General features: G+C 35.7%; 1 protein-coding gene across 11 annotated transcripts in view; it reads right to left on the reverse strand.

Annotated features, from left to right (window-relative positions):
• agap1 (ArfGAP with GTPase domain, ankyrin repeat and PH domain 1) overlaps positions 1 to 23,777 on the reverse strand; it is a 348,474-nt gene that overhangs the window by 39,226 nt on the left and 285,471 nt on the right. For 6 of the 11 annotated variants that reach the window (XR_012407727.1, XR_012407726.1, XM_001921491.9 and 3 more), the window contains one exon: positions 19,044 to 19,205. Coding sequence is in view for 8 of the 11 variants with exons in the window: in XM_001921491.9 (XP_001921526.3) it covers positions 19,044 to 19,205 (162 nt within the window). In the remaining 3 variants the exon portion in view is untranslated. Of the gene's footprint in view, positions 1 to 5,191; positions 5,267 to 19,043; positions 19,270 to 23,777 lie in introns of all 11 variants that reach the window. The other 5 variants (XM_009302288.5, XM_009302287.5, XM_009302286.5 and 2 more) reach the window with 2 other exon arrangements.

Here is a 23,777-nt window from a genome sequence, read left to right on the forward strand (position 1 = left end):
ACGCACACACACACTTGAAAAAGAGGCATCCCTAAGGCCAAACCTCCACATGAAGTGGAAAGACCCATGATCCCCAGAGCATCTGCTGGTCAATGAGTAACAGGAACAGGAAACAACCTGGAAATTCAGCCATTGTAATATTCAACCCACAATATAATCTAGAGGTCGACCTATCCGCTTGTTAAGTCATGACGTATGGAATACTGTTTCCGGGTCTAAGTTGCTACTCCTTTGAATTAGGAAAATACAGCACTTGTTTATGGCCAGACACCAATAGTTTAACCATTTATAAAAATGAATCACTTTCTGGCTGTCTTATATTAGGGATGTGTTGATAACCGTTTTCAAGGTATACCACGGATACCACGGTTTGGAAAAGTCAAGGTTTTAAAACCACCAAAATTTTCAGCTATACCGTTCCTAAATGTGTTTAAGATCCAACGATGTTGTTTTAAATTGTAAAGAAATCTGTGTTTCTGAAACTAAAGAAGACAGCAGAAATCAATGATTCATCTGAATTATTTAGCCTGACATGTTTTCTGCTCCAAAATATTTTAAATGTTTCTCAAAATAAAATATTCTGTGTCTGTTTTTGTACCCAGACATTTAAAAAGAATATATTTTAGAACAGTAATCACAATACAGTGATACAGTAAACCCGTGATATTTTAATCCAAGGTTATCACACCGTCAGAATCTTATACCGGCCCATGTCTACTGGATATATATTGCGATCATGATTTTCGAAAGTATTTAATCGCTTTGTAAACGTTTATTATTACCATTTGTTCCCATACAGTTTAATAGAGAGGTCACACTTAACAAGCGGATAGAGGATTTTGCCAATACTGGTGTTCCCATCTTTTGTTGAGGCGTTCAGCTTTTTCCCAGTTGTATTCACATTGCTTTGTTGTTGCTTTTATTGTGACACAGACTTGTGAGTACTATATCACATCGGTTTAACTGCTTAAGGTAACACTGATGTTATACTGACAATACTGACAGCAAATGCACTACTGTTTTTCTTTACTAAGTGGCCATTCACTTATTGCAACTTTTGCTTTCCAGATTGAAGCAAAAAAAAACAAATCAGCTTCACCCTTTGCATGTATTATACACATTAAAATAATAACAGTCAACAAATTTCATCAGACAAACGCAGAGCACCCAAACACTGCTGCACTTTTTCAAGAGTTCACACCTAAATATGCTTGATGCTAATAGCAGGTTTGGCATGCTGTCTAGGGAGAGAACTCTGAGCTCAAAGATAATTGAGCCCAAGGCTCTCGCCAGGTCAATAAGCATATAAGAGGGTCTAGGATCAGATTGGTCTCGAGATCTCCCCCTGGTAAAGAGAGGAAAAGGAGGAGATGGGGTGGAAGGGGGGATTCTTCCAAAACGAAGATAAGGTAGAAATGCAAATTCAGTCTATTTATTGTAAGCTTGCATCAACATGATTGGATTATTGCTAATTACGTATGAGAGACCAGCCTATTGTGTCAGAGCTACAGCAAGATTCTGTCAGTGGTGCTTAGCAATGGCAGACACCACGGGAGCTTGTGTTTTCCACATGGATTTAGTCGTGATATGTGTCTAGCCCCAAATGCAGCAACTAGTCAACAAATGAATTATGACTAAATGTACTGTACTATACTGCATGCATGCTGTTTAGTGGTTAGTGTCCTGCTCTGTTGCTAAAGCGTGTAGCCTCACACAGATTTCACCTCAGACTTCAGCAGGCAGACCTCAGTTGTGTTCACTTTATAACTGAGCGTCAGATAACCTAGAAAAAACATCGGTATTGATTTCAGGTCTTAAGTTGTTTGTTTCCTCCATAATTCTACAAAACCAAGTTATTCTTTGCCAATCTCTAATATGATCCCTCAGTAAAGGCTGGTATCCCTGGCAGACTAATCTTAGCCTCAGAAGGAATACTTATGAACTCATGACAAAAAGATAAAAAATAAATAAATCAAAATCTGCCGTTTCAATGAGTTATGATAAAGTTTCAGTCAGGCTCTTGTCAGGGTACTGTACGAGTAAGTTAGTAATCATTTTTAACAGTTAATATTTACTAATACATTACACTAACACAATGTACTGTCCTCCAAATGGTCACAGAGTATCATAGTAGTTATTTTGTAAGTATCGAAAGTGTTGGTAGGCATTGATTGTCAGTGACATCAAAGATGAGACCTCTCATGGCGTTTCAAACCTGTGTTTCTTCTGTAGAAGTAACTGGTAAAATGTTTTTTTTTTCTTTTTTCAGGGCCTGGCACAATGATGACCGGCTGTCGGTCAATGTCTGAGCATTGTTCTTAACCGCTGGTGCAAGCGAGACCCCTGTTATACCTTTTTTTGGCTGACTGAACATGTTAAATTGGCAGCAGAGCCCATTGATGAGGGGAATCACTCTGATTGGCTGCTCAGCTTAACAAGCGCATGAGTGGAAAATCTAAAGTCATGAAAGCAAGCAAGCATGGAAGTCAGCAGGGCAATTTATTTATGCTTTGGATATTCACAGACTTGGGTATTCCAGATTTGAAAACAATTACAGGCTAGCGCCACCTTCTGGTATGGAGACATGTCATCTCACAGTGGTGCAGAATGCATGTGTTGGCTGTAGTTGGCTGTTAGATGTAGGCTGAAAAGTGTTACCCACCACAGATTTAGGAGCCACTAGTTATTTGATGTTGACACAGCGTGTATGGTTACTCAGTATGTAGTACTTTAATGTGGAGCAGACTTCATGTTGATAGCCTTGACTCCATGAATCAGTCATTCTGCCAAATGCAAGTTTAAAACACATTTATAAATTGTATTTACAGCCTTTAAACCTTTTGGTCTATTCAATTTCTCTTCATGCCACACTGTTCAGAGACAGCTCTTCGAATCATCTCCCTGTGAGGCCATTACACAAGTTTAATCAGCGGGAAATCTGTCCAGCCACACCATTTCCTCTCCTTCAGTCAATCACAGGCCTAATTGGACTCCTATCATACAAGTCATATTAAAGGTCCCGCAGGGCCACAGGCTGCCCTCGACACCGTAACAGAGACTTGTTTTCAAATCCCAAAATTCCTCTTACAAAAAGTCATGCCTGGTAGCCAGGATGCTCAAACCTCTTCATACAGCCCCAGAAACTGTATGAGAGATCATTTCTATTCCGAGAAGAACAAGCAGATATTTGAGAATTTGCTCATTTACAGCAAAAGTCAACTCAGAGCGTCAACAAAAAGTGGCTGGGGATCCTGGGCTTATTATTTATTCTCTTTTTTTGTTAACGTTTTCAAGGTTTTGGGGGTGGTGAGATCACTGGAGCATCCTAGCCTAGATTGGACCCACCCTTCAAAGGCACAGGGCCCTCTGGGGTCAGCAGCAATGTTCTCACCCTAATTAAATTGCAGCGCTGTTGGGGAGAGGGCGGTATTTGACAATTATGAAAAGCAACAATGCAGAAAGACGATATTCGGAGGCAAATATGAAGATTGGCTCCGCCTCCTCCCCTCAGCACACAATTAATTAGAAAACAATTGTGTAATACAAAAACTGCAATGACAGGGCATCAGGCAGGCACCCCTCCCCTCTATTTCGCCCTTAAACTTCAAAACGGGGCAGCCATCATTCATCTGGTGCCTGGTACTGATCTCCATACTCCACAAGCTGCTAATAGGGCAATAATTACGTTCGGCGCAATTTAAACGGAAAGTATCCAATAATTTCCTGCTTTGCTATTTATGCGGTGTGATGTTCAGGCAAATTGAAGCAGCACAGAAATGTGTGAACTCTGACACAGGCAACCTTTACCGACAAACGGAACACAATCAACTCCAGCAAGGATTCGGCATGCACAGAAATGAAGCGGGTCAGGGTGGAGGGGGGTTGGTTTACCTCCACGCGGCCCAGACGGCAGCGCTTGGGGGTACAGTGGAAGAGCTGAATGCTTGGAAACACAAATTAACCGAACGAAATGTCAAAGCACACAGTATTGCTTTGTGACACAGGTCATTAATTCCTATATTATCCTCTCCCATTTCAAGCATCTAGCATTAATAACCTGGCAAATATTACAGGAGTTATTCACATCCAGGGAAAAACAATAATAATAATAAGGCAGAGGAGGGGCGGAGTTGTGGGAAAGGAGGTGTAGGTAGGGGAGGGGCCAAAGCGTACATGTGACCTCCCATAATAAGTTCAACATCATCATATGATATCCTAAATTTTAGACTAATTAACACGTACAAACACGATTATGGTAGCAAAGCATCATTTTACAGTCGTTACACTAGCTATGTTTCCATCCAAAGAGGCAAATTAAATTTATGCGCAAATCTGGAATTTCGAATAAAAGATGTGCGAATAAAGCAGTGTTTCCATCCAATGAGTTAAAGAGAACAAAATCAGTTTCTGATAAACTGACTTCTAAGAAGCTGCATCAATCTTTTCTTTGTTTAATAAATTACTTGCACCTCAGAAGACAATGCTGACACGTGATAAACGTGGTAGTGTTTGAAGGTGTGAGATGCAGAGCTCAGACGCTCTTGACTCTGGAGGTTATTAATAATACAGACCTCCTAGTTTTTCATGATTCCACAATCACTGAATTCAACCCAAAATAAACAAAAAGTCGCAAATTAATAACCTGAAAAATCTAAAAAAAATAGAAAAACTAGGGGGTCTGAGTAATATAATAACACTAATACTGAAATGGTTAAGGCATTTTAGAATGACCAAAACAACATTTCAGATGTTTGACAATGTGTTCCGCCCGCTGGTTTGTCCATTCACACACATTTTTATCATCACATGATCTCTTATCACAAAATCACTTTTTTAATGCACATACTGGAATTTGCTCGGTAAAAGTAGTTTATGTAGCGCATCTTTTCTTATTTGATAAAAGTTACTCAGTTACGCGCATATGTTTTTATCCGCATTTTCAAGATTAATGCACATCACAGCCTTTCCATCAACTTTTATTTTAATGCTCATATCCAAAATGCGCATAAAAATAGGAGGATGGAAACATAGAAACTGACAAATGGCCTAATACCCATAAGTGCTGTCCAGGGAAAGTCGCGGGGCACATCAAGGAGAACTGAAGGATGAAGCATAATCACAGGGTGTCACTGCAAATGTAAAAAAGGGGTAACACTAACACCCCCTTGCTCTGTTTTCTGGAGCTAGTTACCTTCAGCATTGGAGGAATTGTTGTAAATGTTGCGCAGACTACCAACGCGATTTAGTTTCCATGCCCTATGCTTGGCTGCATCCGATGGCAGGCAGAAGAAAAGGCGAAGAGAAAGAAATAAAGATGAAAAAACAAAAAAAAAAAACAAAGCAACTGACAGGAGTGGATAAAGTAGAGCACATATTTGTGAAATGAACAGAAAGTAATTCAGCAGTAAAATATAAATGACAAAGAAAGACAGGGTCAAAAAAACAAAAGATGATCTGAAGTCAGCAGTTAAATGTGAAAGCGATTCAACAAATGAAAATTAAGCAGAAATTTAATGAAGTCAATGGGTAAGAAGCAGGGGTGAAAACACATTGCATTAGGTTAAAAAGGCATAATAATGCACCGCTTGAGTGGAAAAGACAAAATGTTCACATTAGCATGCAAAGAGTCTAAATGAAAAGGCTAAAATAAAATAAAAATAAAAACATGAATTTCATAAAAGATAGGGGCAAAAGAAAATAAAGAGCAGACTAACTGTCTTCATCATTGATAAAGTTAAAATGTTCTACTTAGAACAACTAACAGCAAAACTAAATAAATGAAGAGTAAAAACACATTTTAGAACTTTCAAGATCACAGATTTACATTTTAAGATTAATAGTTAAAACATGGGAGAGGGAAAAACAACGAAATATACTAAAACCATTTCAAAAACAAAAAAATAAAAGTAAAACATGATAAAAAGTGTTTAATTAAGTTAAATGTCACCTTCGTATTGTATTATAACAGAAAAGTATGTTCAAAATCTGCTAAAAGTGTCTACTATACCAAAATATAACAAAGTTTACATTAATACAACTAATTACACTGTACCAATCCTGGCAAAATACAGTGCAGATGATTTCCTTCCCACTGTGCGAATTGACACAGGTCTAGTTTCTTCTCTTTAAATAACTGCTCATTTCCCAGCTGTGCTGACAACTGACCTGAAGTCACTTCGGCTCAGTGCAGTCTCACTCTTTTCCCCTTAGGCCAAAGAGAACATTTGTTACACAACAGTAATCCTGGAAAAACAATCCCATCCAGTGCTTTCCAAGCGCACAGCAACAAAGAGACAAAAACTACAAAAGCCTGTGCATGGAAGCAAGCTATTTTCCACACAATAGACTCTGTTAAATCTGTATGGCATAGATTTACTCTTATCTTATTGTCCACATGCCACGCTTAATCCCCCACACAAACCATTCTTCGCTTTCTAACAACATCAGTTCCACGAATGTATGCTGTTAATGTCTCTCTCTCCCTCATTTGCAGTCTTACAAGACACTTAAAAATGACTTTTGATGAACCTTCCGTTTAAGACCATCAATGGTCAATTTTTCCAACACCGAAAGCCATGAGACCATCTACACTTTATTCCTGCAAGTAATATCGGAGAGCTGTTCACATGGAAAAAAAATTATTCGTTAACAGATGGAGTTAAAAAAATTGGTAATACTGACGCTTGTTAAATTTTTTCAACGTACAAAATCCAACATTAAACGCAAATACGGTAAGATCTTTTAAGTTGCTTGTCTTCTTAACTTTAGTGAAAATTATTTCCAATACCACCAAACCAGATTTGATCGATGAACTTAAGTGAGGGTTTCACATCGATTTGTTTGAATGAAAATCGTTTTTCACCACTGATCTATATAGAATGAACTATTACAGATCAGTGCTTTTCACCCTAACAAGTGACTCAGAAATTACCAGATGTAATCACGCGCCATGTGCATATAGACAATTGTTGCTCTCTTTGAAATGACAGAAAACAATATGGATGCACAAACATACCTGCCAAAAAAAAAGTCAAAATTCAGGGCTCGCTTAAACTTAACATTGCTGCTTGTCAATATTTTATGTGACCCAGTTGCAAAGATTACTGTAAATATCAACACTGACAAAACTTGCTCAGCTCAGTGCACTCGACTAATCTATCAGATGCAGCGACCCCACACAAATAAAAGCAATAAAATGCAACCCACTAGCCTAATGCGGTTAATTTACACCAATTGATATAACACAAAATAAAAATGAATAAACCTCTAATTGCATGTTGATTAAAAAATCATCTTGAAAAAAGTTCACTTTTTAACATTATAAGTTTACTTTTACAGTAATTTACTTTCACTGTAGTTGTATAAAATGGTGTAATTTATTATATTATTATTATTATTATTATTATTATTATAAGTCTTGTATGCAATTATAGAGTTTGTGAAATTTGATCTTTTGATCTTGTTTTTTGCTAAGCAATTTTTTATCCTACAATTATGATAAGGTTATTAACTTCAAGCATTTTTTTGTGTGTGTGTGGGTGGGTGGGTGGATAGGGGTGGACGTAATAAATAAACGTGATAAAAAAACGTAATCACTGACTGGAAATGTTCAAAAAATTGTTCTGTTCACAGTATATATGAATGGGATAATCATTGTCGTGCGTCAGATTTTAAATGCACGACACAAAGAAAAAGAACCACAGATGCAAAGCAGAGGCAATATTTGATATATGATGGCTTGTTCTGTAGACCAGTGGTCCCCAAACTTTTTATTACCGCGGACCGGTCAACGCTTCTTCTGAAGCACCCTGAAAGGCACTAGCATGATCGTGCAGCTCCATTCAAATAACCAACTTTGCCAAGAAAACACATGATATTTGAATGCCCCTAAAAGGTCGCCGTCATTTGCGTTCTGCAGTAAGTAATCTTTGACTGGGCCTTTCACAAATGAACTTTATAAAGAAATCTGCTTGTTACTCATTTTGCTAGCTTGTGGGTTACATTTGAGCACTTAAGTGACCGAGATGTAACCTATGGGTCATTGTTAAAAATAAAAAAATCAGTCAAATGATAAATAAAACGAAAATAATTAAGGATTTCTTGTGCGGCCTGATTCAAATCGATCCGGTCCATGGCCCAGGGGTTGGGGACCACTGCTGTAGATAACCCAAATAAAAAATTATATATATAAAATATATATATAAATTATATATATATAAATATATATATAAAATATATAAAAAAGATATAAAATATATTATAATATATTTTAAAAAATAATATATATTTATATACAGCTAAAATCAGAATAATTAGCCCCCTGAATTTTTAGCCACCCTGTTTATTTTTTTTCCCCAATTTCTGTTTCTAATGGAGAGAAGATTTTTTCAACACATTTCTAAACACAATAGTTTTAATAACTCATCTCTAAAAACTGATTTATTTTATCTTTGTCATGATGACAGTAAATAATATTTGACTGGATATTTTTCATTTCAATACAGCTATGAAAAAAGAAAAATAAATAAATCACAGGAGGACTAACCATTTTGAAATGAAACACTTCAGAATACACATTTGTTGATCACAGAGAACAACCTTTAGTTTAACACAGTCAGTGGTCTTTTTTCCATCCCATTAGCAAGCCATAAAACCATCTTCACTTTATTCCTGCAAGTAATATCGCAGAGCCATTCACCTGCAAAAATGCTTTAATTAAACGTCGCGGCCACGTGCCAGACCAATTCCAGCTGAGGACACCTGTGAGGCCCCTCCGTCCCTTTGGAATGTCTTTTTCTTTCTGGGTGTTTCTTAAAACGTATCGCCTTCCAGAGGTCTGGGTCTCTTTATGTGCCCATCAAGGCATTCATGAGCCACCCCGCTGTCCGCGTGCAGTACAGAACACACACCGTCCGCCTGATCCGGTTTCAAAGCCTCTCGCATTCTCCTGCTCGCATCAAACGCAGTAATTACTTAACAAGGGCCACTTAGGGCCCTACAGCTCAGCGGTAATTGATAAACTGTGATCGTCCGTGCAATAAGTTTGCCATTTGAGTGGTGGGCTTTCAGCGGCCCACTGTGGGGGGGATGTAAAGAGTGTAAAAATGCACGGCATGCTGGGATCGATTGATCTTTATGTGGGTGTACAGGGGGATGAAAGACGATTGTGTGTGAGAAGAGAAGAGCAGGTGAGCTGAAATTAGAGATAAAGCCCCGCACAGCCATAACATCAGCTGAGAATCTACTAGCAGATTAAGGGATGTGTGTGCTCAGGGGCACATTTTTTTTTAACAATTGCTCTAAAAAGTTACAACCTGCATTTGAGAAGTTTTTTATTTTTATTAAATAGTGGTTAACTGAACAAACTGTGTGGTCTTTAAATAAATTCAAATGTAATTGAAATTTTTATAAAGGATAAAACACAATATATCCCATCTAATACTGTAATCATCCGCCCCACATACATGTGATCCTCCGCCCGTCCCTATCGCAGCAGCAACCTGCTCGCAAAAAAATACTCACATAGACCCCGTTTACACTAATACGTCTTAGTTTTAAAATGGCATTTTAGAACAAAAACGATTTACGTCCAGCTGGTGTTTCACCTAGCATTTCCTTCCTTCCACACTACTGCTGAAAGCGCACATCACGTGATCACACACACTGTCAAGCGATCTAGCAAATGCGCAGATCTGGGCTCCAGGCAGTCAGCAGGTGCTTTGAGCACAAAACCCCAGAGAGCAGTGCACGTCGAACAGTTTATCAAGAATGTATTGCTGGATCGCGTCTCACTACAGTTATTAAAAGTGATATTTAATTCATCTTGTCTCTATCTAACAACTCTTCGGTCTTTTGAATCTATCAGATGACATGTCACAGTTTCAGTACACTGCTTCTTTCGCTTTCACGCTTGTGCTTAGTAATTTTAGCGAACAGCTCAGATAATGTTGGTTGTGCACATTTTTTTTATCAACCAAGTTTGTGGACGCCGTTATCATGCCACGGATCACTCTGACTATTCTTAGTCCAGCGGAAAAAGTGATTAACAGGTGGTAATTTGTGTGTAACTTATCTTTATTTATTTATGATTTGGTTATGGGTAAAACAAAGTATATGTGGGTCAGATAGTTGAAACAGTAGGCTACAAATAATTAATTTATTATGAATTAATTAATTATTCATAAATAATTAATCACCAACAATGATGCCATCATCCATCACAATGTTTCACATTGGACATTGCATGATGCCAAATTGGTCGACATCGCCCAACCCTATAGGAGACCTAAATAATTGGACATTATTGGGATTTTAAAGTGTTAGATAATAGCCTTATTGTAAATAACAAATGAAATATGATAAAAATATATTAAAAAAATATAATGAAGATGTAGGTTAATACAACCCAAATATTTAGAGAAGGGCTCTTTTATAAAATTCATATCTCTATGCAAACTAACCATTAATGGACATTCAATTTACCTAAGGTAATTGTAAAGCTACATGACATTCTGTTTACAAGCTCTTTTACTGATGTATTTTCATGGTTAAAAAAAGATGATTACATGAGATGTGGGACTTTCTTTTATGATTATTTTACACTGTAATCAGCAGTGAGGAGTCAAACGAGTATTTGATGTTTTAATTTTCTGATAAGATGGAATATGGATCAATAAACTACACAGACTCAAATATGCATTTAGGGATTTAACAATAGTTACAAATTTGTTCCAATTATAAAACATAAAAATGTTTTTTAGTGCAGTCCCACTACTGCAGTAGTTAAAACATTGTATTTATTCAGTAAACAGGCACACTTATTTAAAGACCTGTATTAAAACATTTAAGATTTAAATATTTTTTTAGAATTAAATTATTACACACCTACATAAATATTTATTTTTTTTACAAATAGAAGACAAATAAAATATAATAAATTAGTATTAAAAATAATAATATAAATTTGTAGCCATGTAAGATTTTTGTACACATTTTGTCAATAATTTTGTAACTAGCAGTAAATCAGCATTTAATATACATTAACTAGAATAGCTATATGTATATATATATATATATATATATATATATATATATATATATATATATATATATATATATATATATATATATATATATTCCCGGCCACTTTATTAGATATACCTATCCAATTGCTTGTTAAGCCAATCACATGACAGCAACTCAATGCATTTAGGTACTTAGACAGGGTCAAGACGATCTGCTGCAGTTCAAACCCAGCATCAGAATGGGAGAGATTTAAGTGACTCTGAACGTGGCATGGTTGTTGGTGCCAGATGGTCTGGTCTGAGTATTTCAGAAACTGCTGATCTACTGGGGTTTTATGCACAACCATCTCTAGGGTTTGCAGAGAAAGAAAACATTCAATCAGTGGCAGTTCTGTGGGTGCAAATGCCTTGTTGATGCCAGAGGTCAGAGGAGAATGGCCAGGCTGGTTCCAGCTAAAAGAAAGGCAACAGTAAGTCAAATAACCACTCGTTACAACCGAGGCGTGCAGAAGAGCATCTCTGAATGCACAACATGTCCAAACTTGAGGCAGATGGGCTATAGCAGCAGAAGACAACACCGGGTGCCACTCCTGTCAGCTCAGAACAGGAAACTGAGGCTACGGTTCGCACAGGCTCACCAAAATTATACAATAGAAGATTGGAAAAACGTTGCCTAATCTTATGAGTCTTGATTTCTGCTGTGACATTCGGATGGTAGGGTCAGAATTTGCTGTCAATAACATAAAAGCATGGATAAATCCTGCCTTGTATCAACGGTTCAGGCTGGTGTTGGTGGTGTAATGGTGTGGGGGATATTTTCTTGGCACAATTTCAGCCCATTAGTACCAATTGAGTATGGTGTCAATGCATAAGATGTTTGCCACTTTACATTTTTCAAGTGTGTGCACACGTTCCATAAAACACCATGAGCGTTGTACCTGACCGTGAAAGTGTGTGTGTGTTATATAAAACACCACAAATGCAGTACCTGGCTGGTGGAGCTCATGAATAACAGAGGATGTGACAGCCTTATCCCTCAGCAGGCCCGCGGCGTGACAGCACTCCCCGGCCCCACGCACAAGTGCTTAATGGCTAAATTGGGAGACTGTTACTAATCGCTTATTGAATAATGAAAGTGACACAGCTGATAAAAGATTTCAATACTGTAGATTATTTATAATATTTCACTTAAGTGCCTGCCTGACGAATGGGGGCTGGGGAAGAGGCCCAGGCAGCGCCTGACAACGCTCAACCTTTTCAAAAAACGGCAAGCAGGGCAAGACAAAGTGGCTCTCCAGGCTTAGGAAAGAGGAAAAAGGGGAGGGCGGATAGGGAAAGAGTCAAAGAAAGATAGTGATGGACAGAAATAAAGAGAGTGTGAGTGAGGTACATTAATGTAAACCCATTTCTCAGAGAAGAGCCCTACAGACTAGAAACCAGAAGAAAATTTCTTTGTTTCAATTCCAGAAGTCCTGAATGTTGCAAATGCAAAAATATAATGTTTTGAATAACTTAGCCTAAGTAGATAAAATAATAATAGGCATCACTTAAGTAACATTTTTAATCACTCCCATGACAGTTTTAAAGATAGGACGCACTAGAAAATATAATCAGATTTAGAGATTTCATGTCAAAGATGAAATAAAATATTGGGACAATGTTCTCAATTTGCTTACTACAATCTAAGGGCTACCAGGGGCCTCATCTCCCATGATTCCACTCTTCTATGTCCACATGGTGGCACCACAGAGAGAATGAAGTTGAACAGATGGTGTCTGAAAACTCTAATGTCATGGTGGTGCATCAGATCAGTGGTTCTCAACTGGTGTTGCTCCAGTTCCCGGATGTATAACGGATATCAAATAGCAGTACAAAATAGCACATATACAGTGCTGAAAAGGAATATTTTTATCCATTTATCAGTAAATTTGGGTAATATATTTGAACAAAACAGATTTATTAAAACAGATATATTTATTAAAATAATACATTAGTCATATAACATCTTTAGAAATGGAAAGACAATACATTTAAATTCATGCAAAATATTGAAAAAAAAATTACAACCTACAACATTTTAGCAAAATTTTAGATTTTAATCAAAAAAAAAAAAAAAACTAATCAAAAAAATTTTTTAATCAAAACATTCAATTTTTTTGATTTTTTGTTTCTCTTGATTTTTGCTGTTCTTAAAATGTTATTTAATATTTGTCCCTTACATATAAATTTGGGCTACTAATTTTTGAATCATTATTGTAAGTTATTTTGTTAGATAAGCTCCAGATTTGGCTTTAGTACTGAATTAACTAATGTATATGCACAAATATAATATTGTAAAGCATCCAATAGAAAATATTCATTTAAAAGAGAGATTTGTGTGGAGTGTTCTCATGTATGCAGTGTATGAAATACGTCAAATCAATGCGCAAAATTGCCCAAATATTTTGGAATGACTATACACTACTGTATTATTGCCAGAGGTATTGTATGCGCACAAAGGTTATATTTAAAACAACGATATAACATTTTTAAAAAGTTGTTTATTTCTCTGCAAATCTGATTTTAAAGCAGCCTTCACTGTCAAACAATCCATCAGAAATCATTGTAATATGTGTGCTCAAGAAAACATTTATTTTGCTGAGCTTAACATATTGCAGTCAAAATAATAATTTTATGGTAAAATATAATTTACAGTAATAAAATAATTTACAATAATACAGTTTTCCATAGTTTAAAACTAATACTGGTCAAATATTAATCGTGATTAATCCCATCCAATATAAACGTTTGTTTTGACACAATATGTGTATGTGTGTGTGTATATATTTTTTCAACACATTTCTAAACATAATAGTTTTAATAACTAATTTCTAATAACTGATTTATTATATCTTTGCCATGATGACAGTACATAATATTTGACTAGATATTTTTCAAGACACTTCTATACAGCTTAAAGTGACATTTAAAGGCTTAACTAAGTAAATTAGGTTAACTAGGCAGGTTAGGATAATTAGGCAAGTTATTGTATAATGATGGTTTGTTCTGAAGACTGTCGAAAAAAAATATAGCTTAAAACGGCTTACAATTTTGACCTTAAATGGTTTATAAAAAATTTAAAACTGCTTTTATTCTGGTCGAAATAAAACAAATAAGACTTTCTCCAGAAGAAAAAAATTATCAGACATACTGTGAAAATGTCTTTGCTCTGTTAAACACCATTTAAGAAATATTTACAAAAGAAAAAAAAAATCAAAGGGGGGCTAATAAATCTGACTTTACCTGTATATAATTACATTTATATAGAATTTGTATCAAATATAATACATTTTATGTTTAAATATAAATAACCATTTTATCCTTTTTATCTTTATTTAACATTTTATTTATAATTTAATATATGCATGTGTGTATTTATATATATACATAATAAATCTACACAGTACACAGACTTAAATAATGTCAAAACAAACTTTTATTTTGCATGGGATTCATTTTTCCCCCAGCACTGTTTAATAGCATCTATCAAATTGGAATGACTAAAATATGAATCGAATGTTCCCATAAAGTGACATTCACCAGCACACTGTCTATTGGCTATTTACAGTAGTTTGCTATACGCAGTTATAATATTAGTGGCATTGTATTAATCAGAATTACCCAGTGATTCCTGTTCTGCCATGATCAAAACAGACATGCAACCAATTTTTGGGTCACAAACAACCCTTTATCTGGGATCCAACCGAATCATTTCATTATATAGTTTAGATATATGCTTAACCAACATAATTGTGCAACTCACAGCACATAACACATGGGCGAATACACACTCATGCTCTTCCCTCGCTGACAATACATCGGCCCCCTTTGGGAGAGGATCAATAAGGGTGATTGGAAACATTTTAAACAAGCACTGATCCCGGGCTCTCAGGAGGCTGTGGCCACCCACAACAGCCCAGTCTAATTAATCACACGCTCTCCGAGCTGACACGCACTAATCCATCATTCCCACATCTCTCACACACGCAAACACACATGACCTTACAGAACTCTACTCTCACCCTGTCTGAGGTTATGAACTACTTGCTGTGAACTGAGACCCATTTCAATCCCAAACACTAAATTAGGGCACACACATGTTTTGTACTCAATTTACTGGACTTCGGATATGGATATCTCCTGACGTACATCTTATAAATTAGGATGTGTTGTTAAAGAGTGCTAAAGAGACAGGTTTGATGGCTAAAAACGTAAAAAAGAACTACATTTTCTCTCCAGTCTTGATTCTAACACAAAACTACAGTATATGAGCAGAAATGAAAGCTGCTGCTCTCCATAACACTTTCCAATGTCTCATTTTGTGTTCATATCTGTAATGAACAAGCTTATTTCAAAATATTACATTGAAAGGTCATTAAAAGCCCAAACACCTGCCCATAGAGTGTTCCACTAAGAAATGTGGAGGAGTGTGAACAGGAATGTGTTTTCCTGGTCTACTGGAATCCAATCAGACCACTATGCATCTTAATACTTGGATAAACAAGGCCAAAACGTTCACCACTGGATACTTAATTTGTTTGTAAATAATCAGTTTATGCCAGAACTGTAAATTATTAAGCAATTTTCATAGGATTAAGTGAAAAAAAACATATTTTATGTTCACTATATCATTTTGATCAACAGTATAAAGCGATTGAGTTGAAAGTTTAAAAATGAGTGTTTTTTTTATTTACAGTTGAAATGAGAATTATTAGTCCCCGTTTATTTTTCTCCCCAGTTTTTGTTTAAAGGAGAGAAGATTTTTTTCAAAACATTTCTAAACATCATAGTTTTAATAACTCATTTCTAATAACTTATATCTTAATAACTTTATGTTTGATAAAATAATAATATAATATAATATAATAATAAATAATATTTGACTAGATATTTTTCAAGACACTTCTATACAGCGACATAAATTTAACACGATAAAATGACATCTAAAGGCTTAACTGGGTTAATTAGGTTAACTTGGTTAGGATAATTAGGCAACTTATTGTATAACGATAGTTTGTTCTGTTGACTATCGGAAAAAAAAAAAAAATTTAAAATCTTAAAGGGGCTAATAATTGTGTCCTTAAAAAGACTTTCTCCAGAAGAAAAAATATTATCAGACATACTGTGAAAAATTTCCTTTCTGTTAAACATCATTTGGGAAATATTTAAAAAAGAAAAAAAAAGAAATAAATCTGAGGGGGGCTAATAATTCTGACTTCAACTGTATATGACTAGTATATTTGATTGTAATAGGTTACTTGTAACAGGCTATTTATATATGTATAGCATATTTTATTCAATTTACACACAGACACGCACGCACACACAAAAAATACCTCAAATTAGCATTTTGCTAATAGGTTAATATATTGTCGTGTAACGTCTAATATACTTATAAACTACACTAAACTAACAGCACTCTAGATGTGTTTTGAAATAAAATATTGTTACGGTCTGTGTGAGTTTGGATTTTTGTCGCTTTCTCCCACTCTGTCGCTATCTCTCTCCTAGTCTGCCATTTGCTCTTTGTCTCGCCCTATCACCTTTAGTTCCCCTTTTCTTTGCTTTCACAGGTATCTGCTGATTGGATCCTGAGCCCTTCACTCCTCATTAGGGCATTTTCTCATGGACTAATTAGGCTTTGTTCTGTGAACTTTAAATTTAAACGCCTTGTTTGTTCAGTGCTGTGTATGTGTGTGGGTTTGTGCTGTGCACGCTCACTCCTGTTTTATATTATAATTATAGTTATATTATGATTTGTTCCTTATTGTCTCTGAACTACTACAATATCTGTAGTCTCAATATGGTTTAAAAGTTAATCATTTTTTGGGGGGAGGATTTTGCCCGTAGTTATTTAAGTGTTCAGACACATTAGGTAAGTGGGTGAGCGCCGGTTTTTGTATTTTTGTTTATTATTTTAGGGAGTGTACTTTATTGGTGTCGACCATGCTGTTTATGTTTCACATTTGTATTTTCCTTTATTAAGTTTAGAGGAGACCTTGTGTTCTAGTTTATGTGGCTGTTGGTTTTGTTTAGTTCTTTGCTTTGGTGCCACTCTAGTTTCCTTTCCCCTCCCTGTAACCTTTGGTTTGATTATATTTCTATAATTGCTTCTATTTATTTTCAAATACACTGTATAAAGCTCATACATGCTCTTTTATTGGCTTTATCATTTTTTCTTATAAAGGTTTAAACAAATTAAATGTTAAGACTGTTTGTCCTTGTTTATCCTTGTGAAGAAAAAACTGAGCTGGTCTGGCGATCCTAACCCTCTGCATTTGGTAGGTTTTGGTAAGCTATCAACTTATCAAAAGCCTGTTGCTAGAAACCTGGGATTTCATTTCGATAGTGATCTGAAATTTAACAAACAAGTAAATGCAGTTGTTAAATACAGTTTTTTCCATTCAAGACTTGTGGCAAAAGTAAAGTCGTTTCTCTCTTTTGATGACCTTGAGAAGGTGATCCATGCTTTTATTTTGGGAAGACTTGACTATTGCAATTCTCTTTATGTGGGTATTAGTCAAAATGCCCTGAATAGATTGCAATTAGTACAAGACTTCTGATAGCGACTCGCAAGTACGAGCAAATATCCCCAGTTCTTTCCTCTCTGGGCTGGCTGCCTGTTAGGTCACAGATTGATTTGAAACTATTAATCTTTGTTTTTAAATCCTTAAATGATCTTGTACCCCCTTACTTATCAGACCACCTACATGTATATAATCCTGGTAGGTCACTGAAGTCTTCTGATAAATTTATTCTTTCTGTACTAAGGTCCCGTTGTAAGCAAAGTGGGGATCGGGCTTTTGCTGTTATCGCCACAAAACTCTGGAACGGGATTCCACCCCACATCAGACACGCTCTAACTCTAAATCTGTTTTTAAAAAGCGTTTGAAACTCCATCTTTGTTCCTTAGTATTTGAGCCTTTTTAATGTTGAGGCGTTTGCCTTGTGTTTTAATTGTTATGTATGTGATGTAGATTTAATTTTTTAGTATTGATTGTGTTCAGCACTTTGGGCAACAATGTGTTGTAAAAAAATGTGCTATATAAACTAACTAACTAACTAACTAACTAACTAACTAACTAACTAACTAACTAACTAGCTAGCTAACTATTTCTATCCATTTTTTTGAGTAATAATATAATTTTACTAAATGTTACGTTTTCTCTTCCTAGACACCTTATTAAATCTCAACAAACATGATCCTAAGTAGAATGTAGCTATCAAATAAATCTGACTCAACTACAAATTAAAGACCAATTAAAATCAATTCTCTCAAACTGATTGCTTCAACAAATACAAATCCATCCATCGTGTCAAAAAGGTTTACGCAGTGATAAGTGGAGTCTGTGTGTGTGAGTGACAGACAGCGTTTAACCAGCTTGTCTATGAGAGTATGTGATAATCACTCAGCATATTTCTCTTGCTGCACGCAGGCCTGTCAGCTGCTTGATCCATACTGACATCAGGAAACATATTACACATCTGCTGCTCAGAAACATCTGTTCCACGGCAGCGTCACAGCAGACAGAACTTCACTGCCTGTGTTTGTGTGTGACAGTAGCTTGGGCTGGTGTATGAGAAGATTTCTTTGATTATAACCAATATTGATTTGTCGTTTGTGAAAACGATTGTATTTAGCACCTTTCCAATGGAATAGATTGATGATAAATTTGTTTATATATACATACAGTGTGTAAAATACGCAATGATCAGTTTTTTTCCTGCTAAAGATATTTCTAATGGAGCTGTTGACATGAAATTGCTCAAAAATTTTGGTCAAACAGCAAACAATTCAAAAGCTCATCCAACGTTACTGGAGAAATTGTAACTTAATTTTAAACCAAAGTATTAGAGTTGTTCTAGACAAAAGGGTTTAATGTACAGAATGAGACATTATCAGTAAAGATCTGACCAGGAAGGGGAGAAAGAGAAGCTGACAGAGGAGCGAGGCCAGAGTGGGACAGATGCAGTACGTACCTTCAGCAGTTCCAGAGAATCCGTCCACCTTAAAGTTACTGGTGCTCTTCTTTCTTCTGTGTTTTTTACGGTTGGCGTGAGGTGATGGGGGAGGGTCCATCTTTGGACTGGTGGTACTGGATATGCTGGGACTGGAGCACACAGAATCTCCCAAACCGGTATCTGCACAAACAGAGAAAGACTGATATGAGTTCAGCCCTACTTTACTGAACATGTATAAAGTATTCTGTTGTGTCGTGGTGGTCATTATAAACCAAATTCTTAAATTCTCACTTCATGTAAAAATACTTTTTTATTTCATAAAGTTTATGCTTATTTGTCTTATTTAAAAATAGATTTACAGTAAAACAAAGATAAAAAATGAAGTTAGCTCAAACAGTTTTAGATATAGTAAGTGTAGTAAATAGATAGTAAAAAAAAAAAAAACGTCACCTTTGTAAGTGCGTGTGCTCTATCTGTGGTGTCTGTGTTGTGATCACGTGGGGTCATTACCTAATGGCCGTCAGCTCTTCTAATCAGCCGCTTCAGCTGTGCTTAATTTCAGCTGCACCAATTCTTTGCTTTGTTGTCATTTCGTTATTGTTTGTTAATAGTGTCTCTGTGCATTAAGCTGCGGTCACACTGGGCTTTTGCTCCCATAGACTTCCATTCATACGCACGCGAATGCATCAGACCAGAAACGCAGGGTCATGCGTCAAAAATCAAGCTTGGTGAACTCTGGCCTGCGAAATCGCATCACTTTACTGCATGAGACCAATCGAGGATCAAAACATGACATCTCTGGACAGAAATTTAAAACATGGAGCAATCGCTTGCTTTTTAAATGTCTAATCATCTTGTTTAATCCCGCCCCTTTTCGCAGCGCCACACTACAGAATACACATAAACTCTAGTGTGACCACAGCTTCAGTGTTATGTTGGACATATCTGAGCCATTCTACCTGAAACTTATTTTGACTCACGTCCTGCTTCGGTGTTTGGGTCGCTTGTTATTTATTTTGGACTATTTTGCACCTTCTGATCTATGACCTTTGGTCATTATAAAGACACTTGCATTTGGATTCATATTTGTTTATCTTTCTTCAATTTTAGAGTGACAGAAACACTACAAAACTGAATAAATATAAGTTGATTTTTATAAAAACAAAACTTGAGGAGTTGAGTAATTTCCTTTTGTTTTATTTTGATTTAATGACAGTTCATAAGGCTCCTGTCAGATTAATATTGAATGCATGAATCTAATATAACAACTAGCATAAAGTTCACCAAATTATTTACATTAACCTAACAGACTGTGTATATACATATACATACACACAGACTGTGTCTATAGAGTGTATGTGTATATATCAGCAGCAGATAAGAAGGAATGGCGGAAGAACGTAGTTCCTCATACAAAATGGTTTTTAGACACTCGTGTTTGTTTTTTTTTACTATACATGATTATGCCATTAAGCTGTTATAGAAATGCAATATTACACTCGTAGCAGTGCGATCTGGTTGTATATCGCCACTGGTGGGACACTAAGGTGCACTAAGGCGCCTCCCACCGATATACAGCCATATCACACTGCTACTCATCTGATATTGCTCATATATATATATATATATATATATATATATATACAAATTACAAGACACCGTACATCCGATGTCTCTTCAGTATCTGGTTGCTCGCTATATCTATACTCACTCCACCATCTCCAACTCCTCCTAGCTCATTCCTAATATCCGTTCGTAACAGTAGCCAAGAATATGGCCTCATGTCTCTAACATTTACATTAACAATCTAAATAGTTTATGAACACTGTTGAGTCAATGCTGTTGACTTGCAGCTGCTCCCTGCTCTGTCCATGCATACCTACAAGTAGGGGTAGCGTGCAGCTTTGCCCAGAACAAAACCATCCCGCCAACACTAACTACATGCTCAATATATATTTATGTACATTTGACAAAAGGGATTCTGACTGAATTGCATGTGGCATGCACAATTTAGGTATCGGTCTAAATCGAAATATTCATCCACGTATTTTCAATCACATTTTGGGATTTCACATGAAACAATGGATGCAAATGGCAAGATGAACATAAAATCTTAAACTTGACTCAAAGGTGAAACCTTTTATATATTATGCAACAAAAATCGGTAAATAAACAATTATTGGATAGATTTATGGAGGAAAAAACAAGACCTTCCTACAACAGACCATTTGATTAGATAACTTTACTAAACAGCAGACTGATCTAAAATGCTTTTTATAAGTCATATTGAAAGTATGTCATCAAAATAATTTGTAAATTACTTCGAAAAAGGTTGCATTAACAAACACCAGTCATCTGTCTGTAAAAGTAAGCCAATGTGACTGTTTTTACTGGATGTTTTGTCAAACTGAAACAAGTTATCTGTACCAGCTTCCCAGGAAGTGACAAAGAAATTAATTTTGCTCTCTTGAAGGTATGCAAATTGTGATTTATTAAGTAATTATACATAAAATTGTCCATTTCTTTTATTTGTTTTTCCAAAAATAATATGTTCTTTGTATCTCCCACTAGTAATATTGTCATTCACGCATGTTTCTTTATCAGTCTAAAATGTCAATAACTTACATCAATAGTGAGCTAAATGGATTGACGCACAAATAATACCGCAGAATATCTACCGCTAGACATTTAACATTGTTGCTAAGATTTATAGTGCCTGACCCTACAGTGGTGTCTTCTCTGGTTTAAATGATTGAGCGTCCGCATTTGTGTGAGGCCAGTTCTGACTGGCGTTTGGCTGGATACTGTGGCTCAGGCTATCAGAAGGCTGCTTCACTTTTCATAAGCACCACTGACAGCTGTGACTAGCGGCAGAATAAAATAACATTCAGTTCACATCAATATCAGGCCGGGTGAAAGCGCTGATGTGGGGAGGGTCCGGGGGGGATGTTCGAGCTGGCACTGAGCATGCTCATCAGCGCGCAGCCCCAAGGACGGCTGTAACTTATTTTACAATCGTTTAGTCTCAGCTCAAGTGGAAAACGTGACAACTTATCTCTGCTGACAAGATGCCATCCCAAAGTGAACAATTAACCACCTCTTTCTAACAGCCCCTTTGTCTCACACACACCTCGGCGTCAAATAAACCTTCTTTGTCTCCCTCATATTCTCTTTCCCTGTCTTCTCAAGCTCAGTGCTTTCTCTAAAAGTCATTTATTAGTCTGGTATAATTCCAGCAGACACTCAATCACAGCCCAACTGCTTGTGGAATTTGTTGGAGGAAATATACAGTTTTTTTCAAAGGACAGAAAGGAAAACAAACCATACAACTGTGATACAATTATCCACTTCAAGGGAAAGGTTAAATATCTGTCAGCTTTTATAAAACAACTACATAAATTACAACACATTTGTGAGTAATACTTGGCTTGGTAAAGCTCATTGCTAGGATGTTGTGGGTACTGGCGTATTTGGTCTGGATTCCTTAAACGGTCCATCCAGAATTTAGCAAAAAATAAATAAAAATCTGATTTTTGTGACTAAAATTAAGTCAGAATTATTAGCCCCCCCGAAATATTAGCCCCCTGTTCATTATTGTTGTGTTTATTCTAAACATAATAGTTATGATAACTTATTTCTAATAACTGGTTTATTTTATCTTTGCCATGATGACAGTAAACACTATTTTTCAAGACACTTCTATGAAGCTTAAAGTGACATTTAAAGGCTTAACTAGGTTAATTAGGTTAACTAGGTAGGTTAGTGTAATTAGGCAAGTTATTGTATAACGATGGTTTGTTCTGTAGACTATCGGAAAAAAATAGCTAAAAGGGGCTAATAATTTTGACCTTAAAATGGTGTTTAAAAATTAAATACGGCTTTTATTCTAGCCGAAATAAAACAAATAAGACATTCTCCGGAATTAAAAATATTATCAGACATACTGTAAAGATTTCCTTGCTCTGTTAAACATAATTTGGGAAATATTTAAAAAAAAAAAACAACAAAAAACAAAGAGGGGCTAATAATTCTGACTTCAACTGTATTTTATTGTGTTTTGTTAAAATTTGCAGCATTTCTTAAGTTGTTTTGCTGTGGGAAATATGCAAAAATCTTAATTCTTAATAAAAAAAATTACTCCAAGAACTATTGATCTCTGTTATTTATAAGAAGTAAACACTAAGAGAAACAGAAAAAACTTAAGTGACCTTAATCGATTTGTAAGGTCTGCTTTATCATATCTGATACATAAAGCGCTCTCGAAGATCAAAATTAAACAAAACTTTGTTGAAAATCATTAATAGAATTAGAAAAATCATGCTAACATAAATTTATTAGTTAATGGGGTATTTATTTGTGCAATCAGAAGATCTAATTCATTGAATTCTTTTACTCACCACAATTAAAATAAAAGAGCTTTCATCATAAAATGTAAGCATTTACTGTAATTGCCAGATTAGTGGGAAATTCAGAGCAGTAAATTAAATTTAAATGCATTTTAGTCGTCTGATATATTACAATGAAAATATAACTCCTTTACATCCATATAAAGTTCACTAAATTTCAATAATTACCCAATTTGAAGCCCAAAGTAAAACTGAGCTGTTTTTGTTCTGTATTCTTACTATCAATCAGACGAGCCACTAAATGCCTGATGCATAAAATATATGAAAATAATAAATAATCAGAACTGAAATGATGCCATCCAGAGTGTGTATAGAGCTCAAACAAGCTTTGGCTGAATGTGTGTTG

Source organism: Danio rerio, chromosome 6, assembly GCF_049306965.1.
Source record: "Danio rerio strain Tuebingen ecotype United States chromosome 6, GRCz12tu, whole genome shotgun sequence".
NCBI classification, from domain to species: Eukaryota; Metazoa; Chordata; class Actinopteri; order Cypriniformes; family Danionidae; genus Danio; species Danio rerio.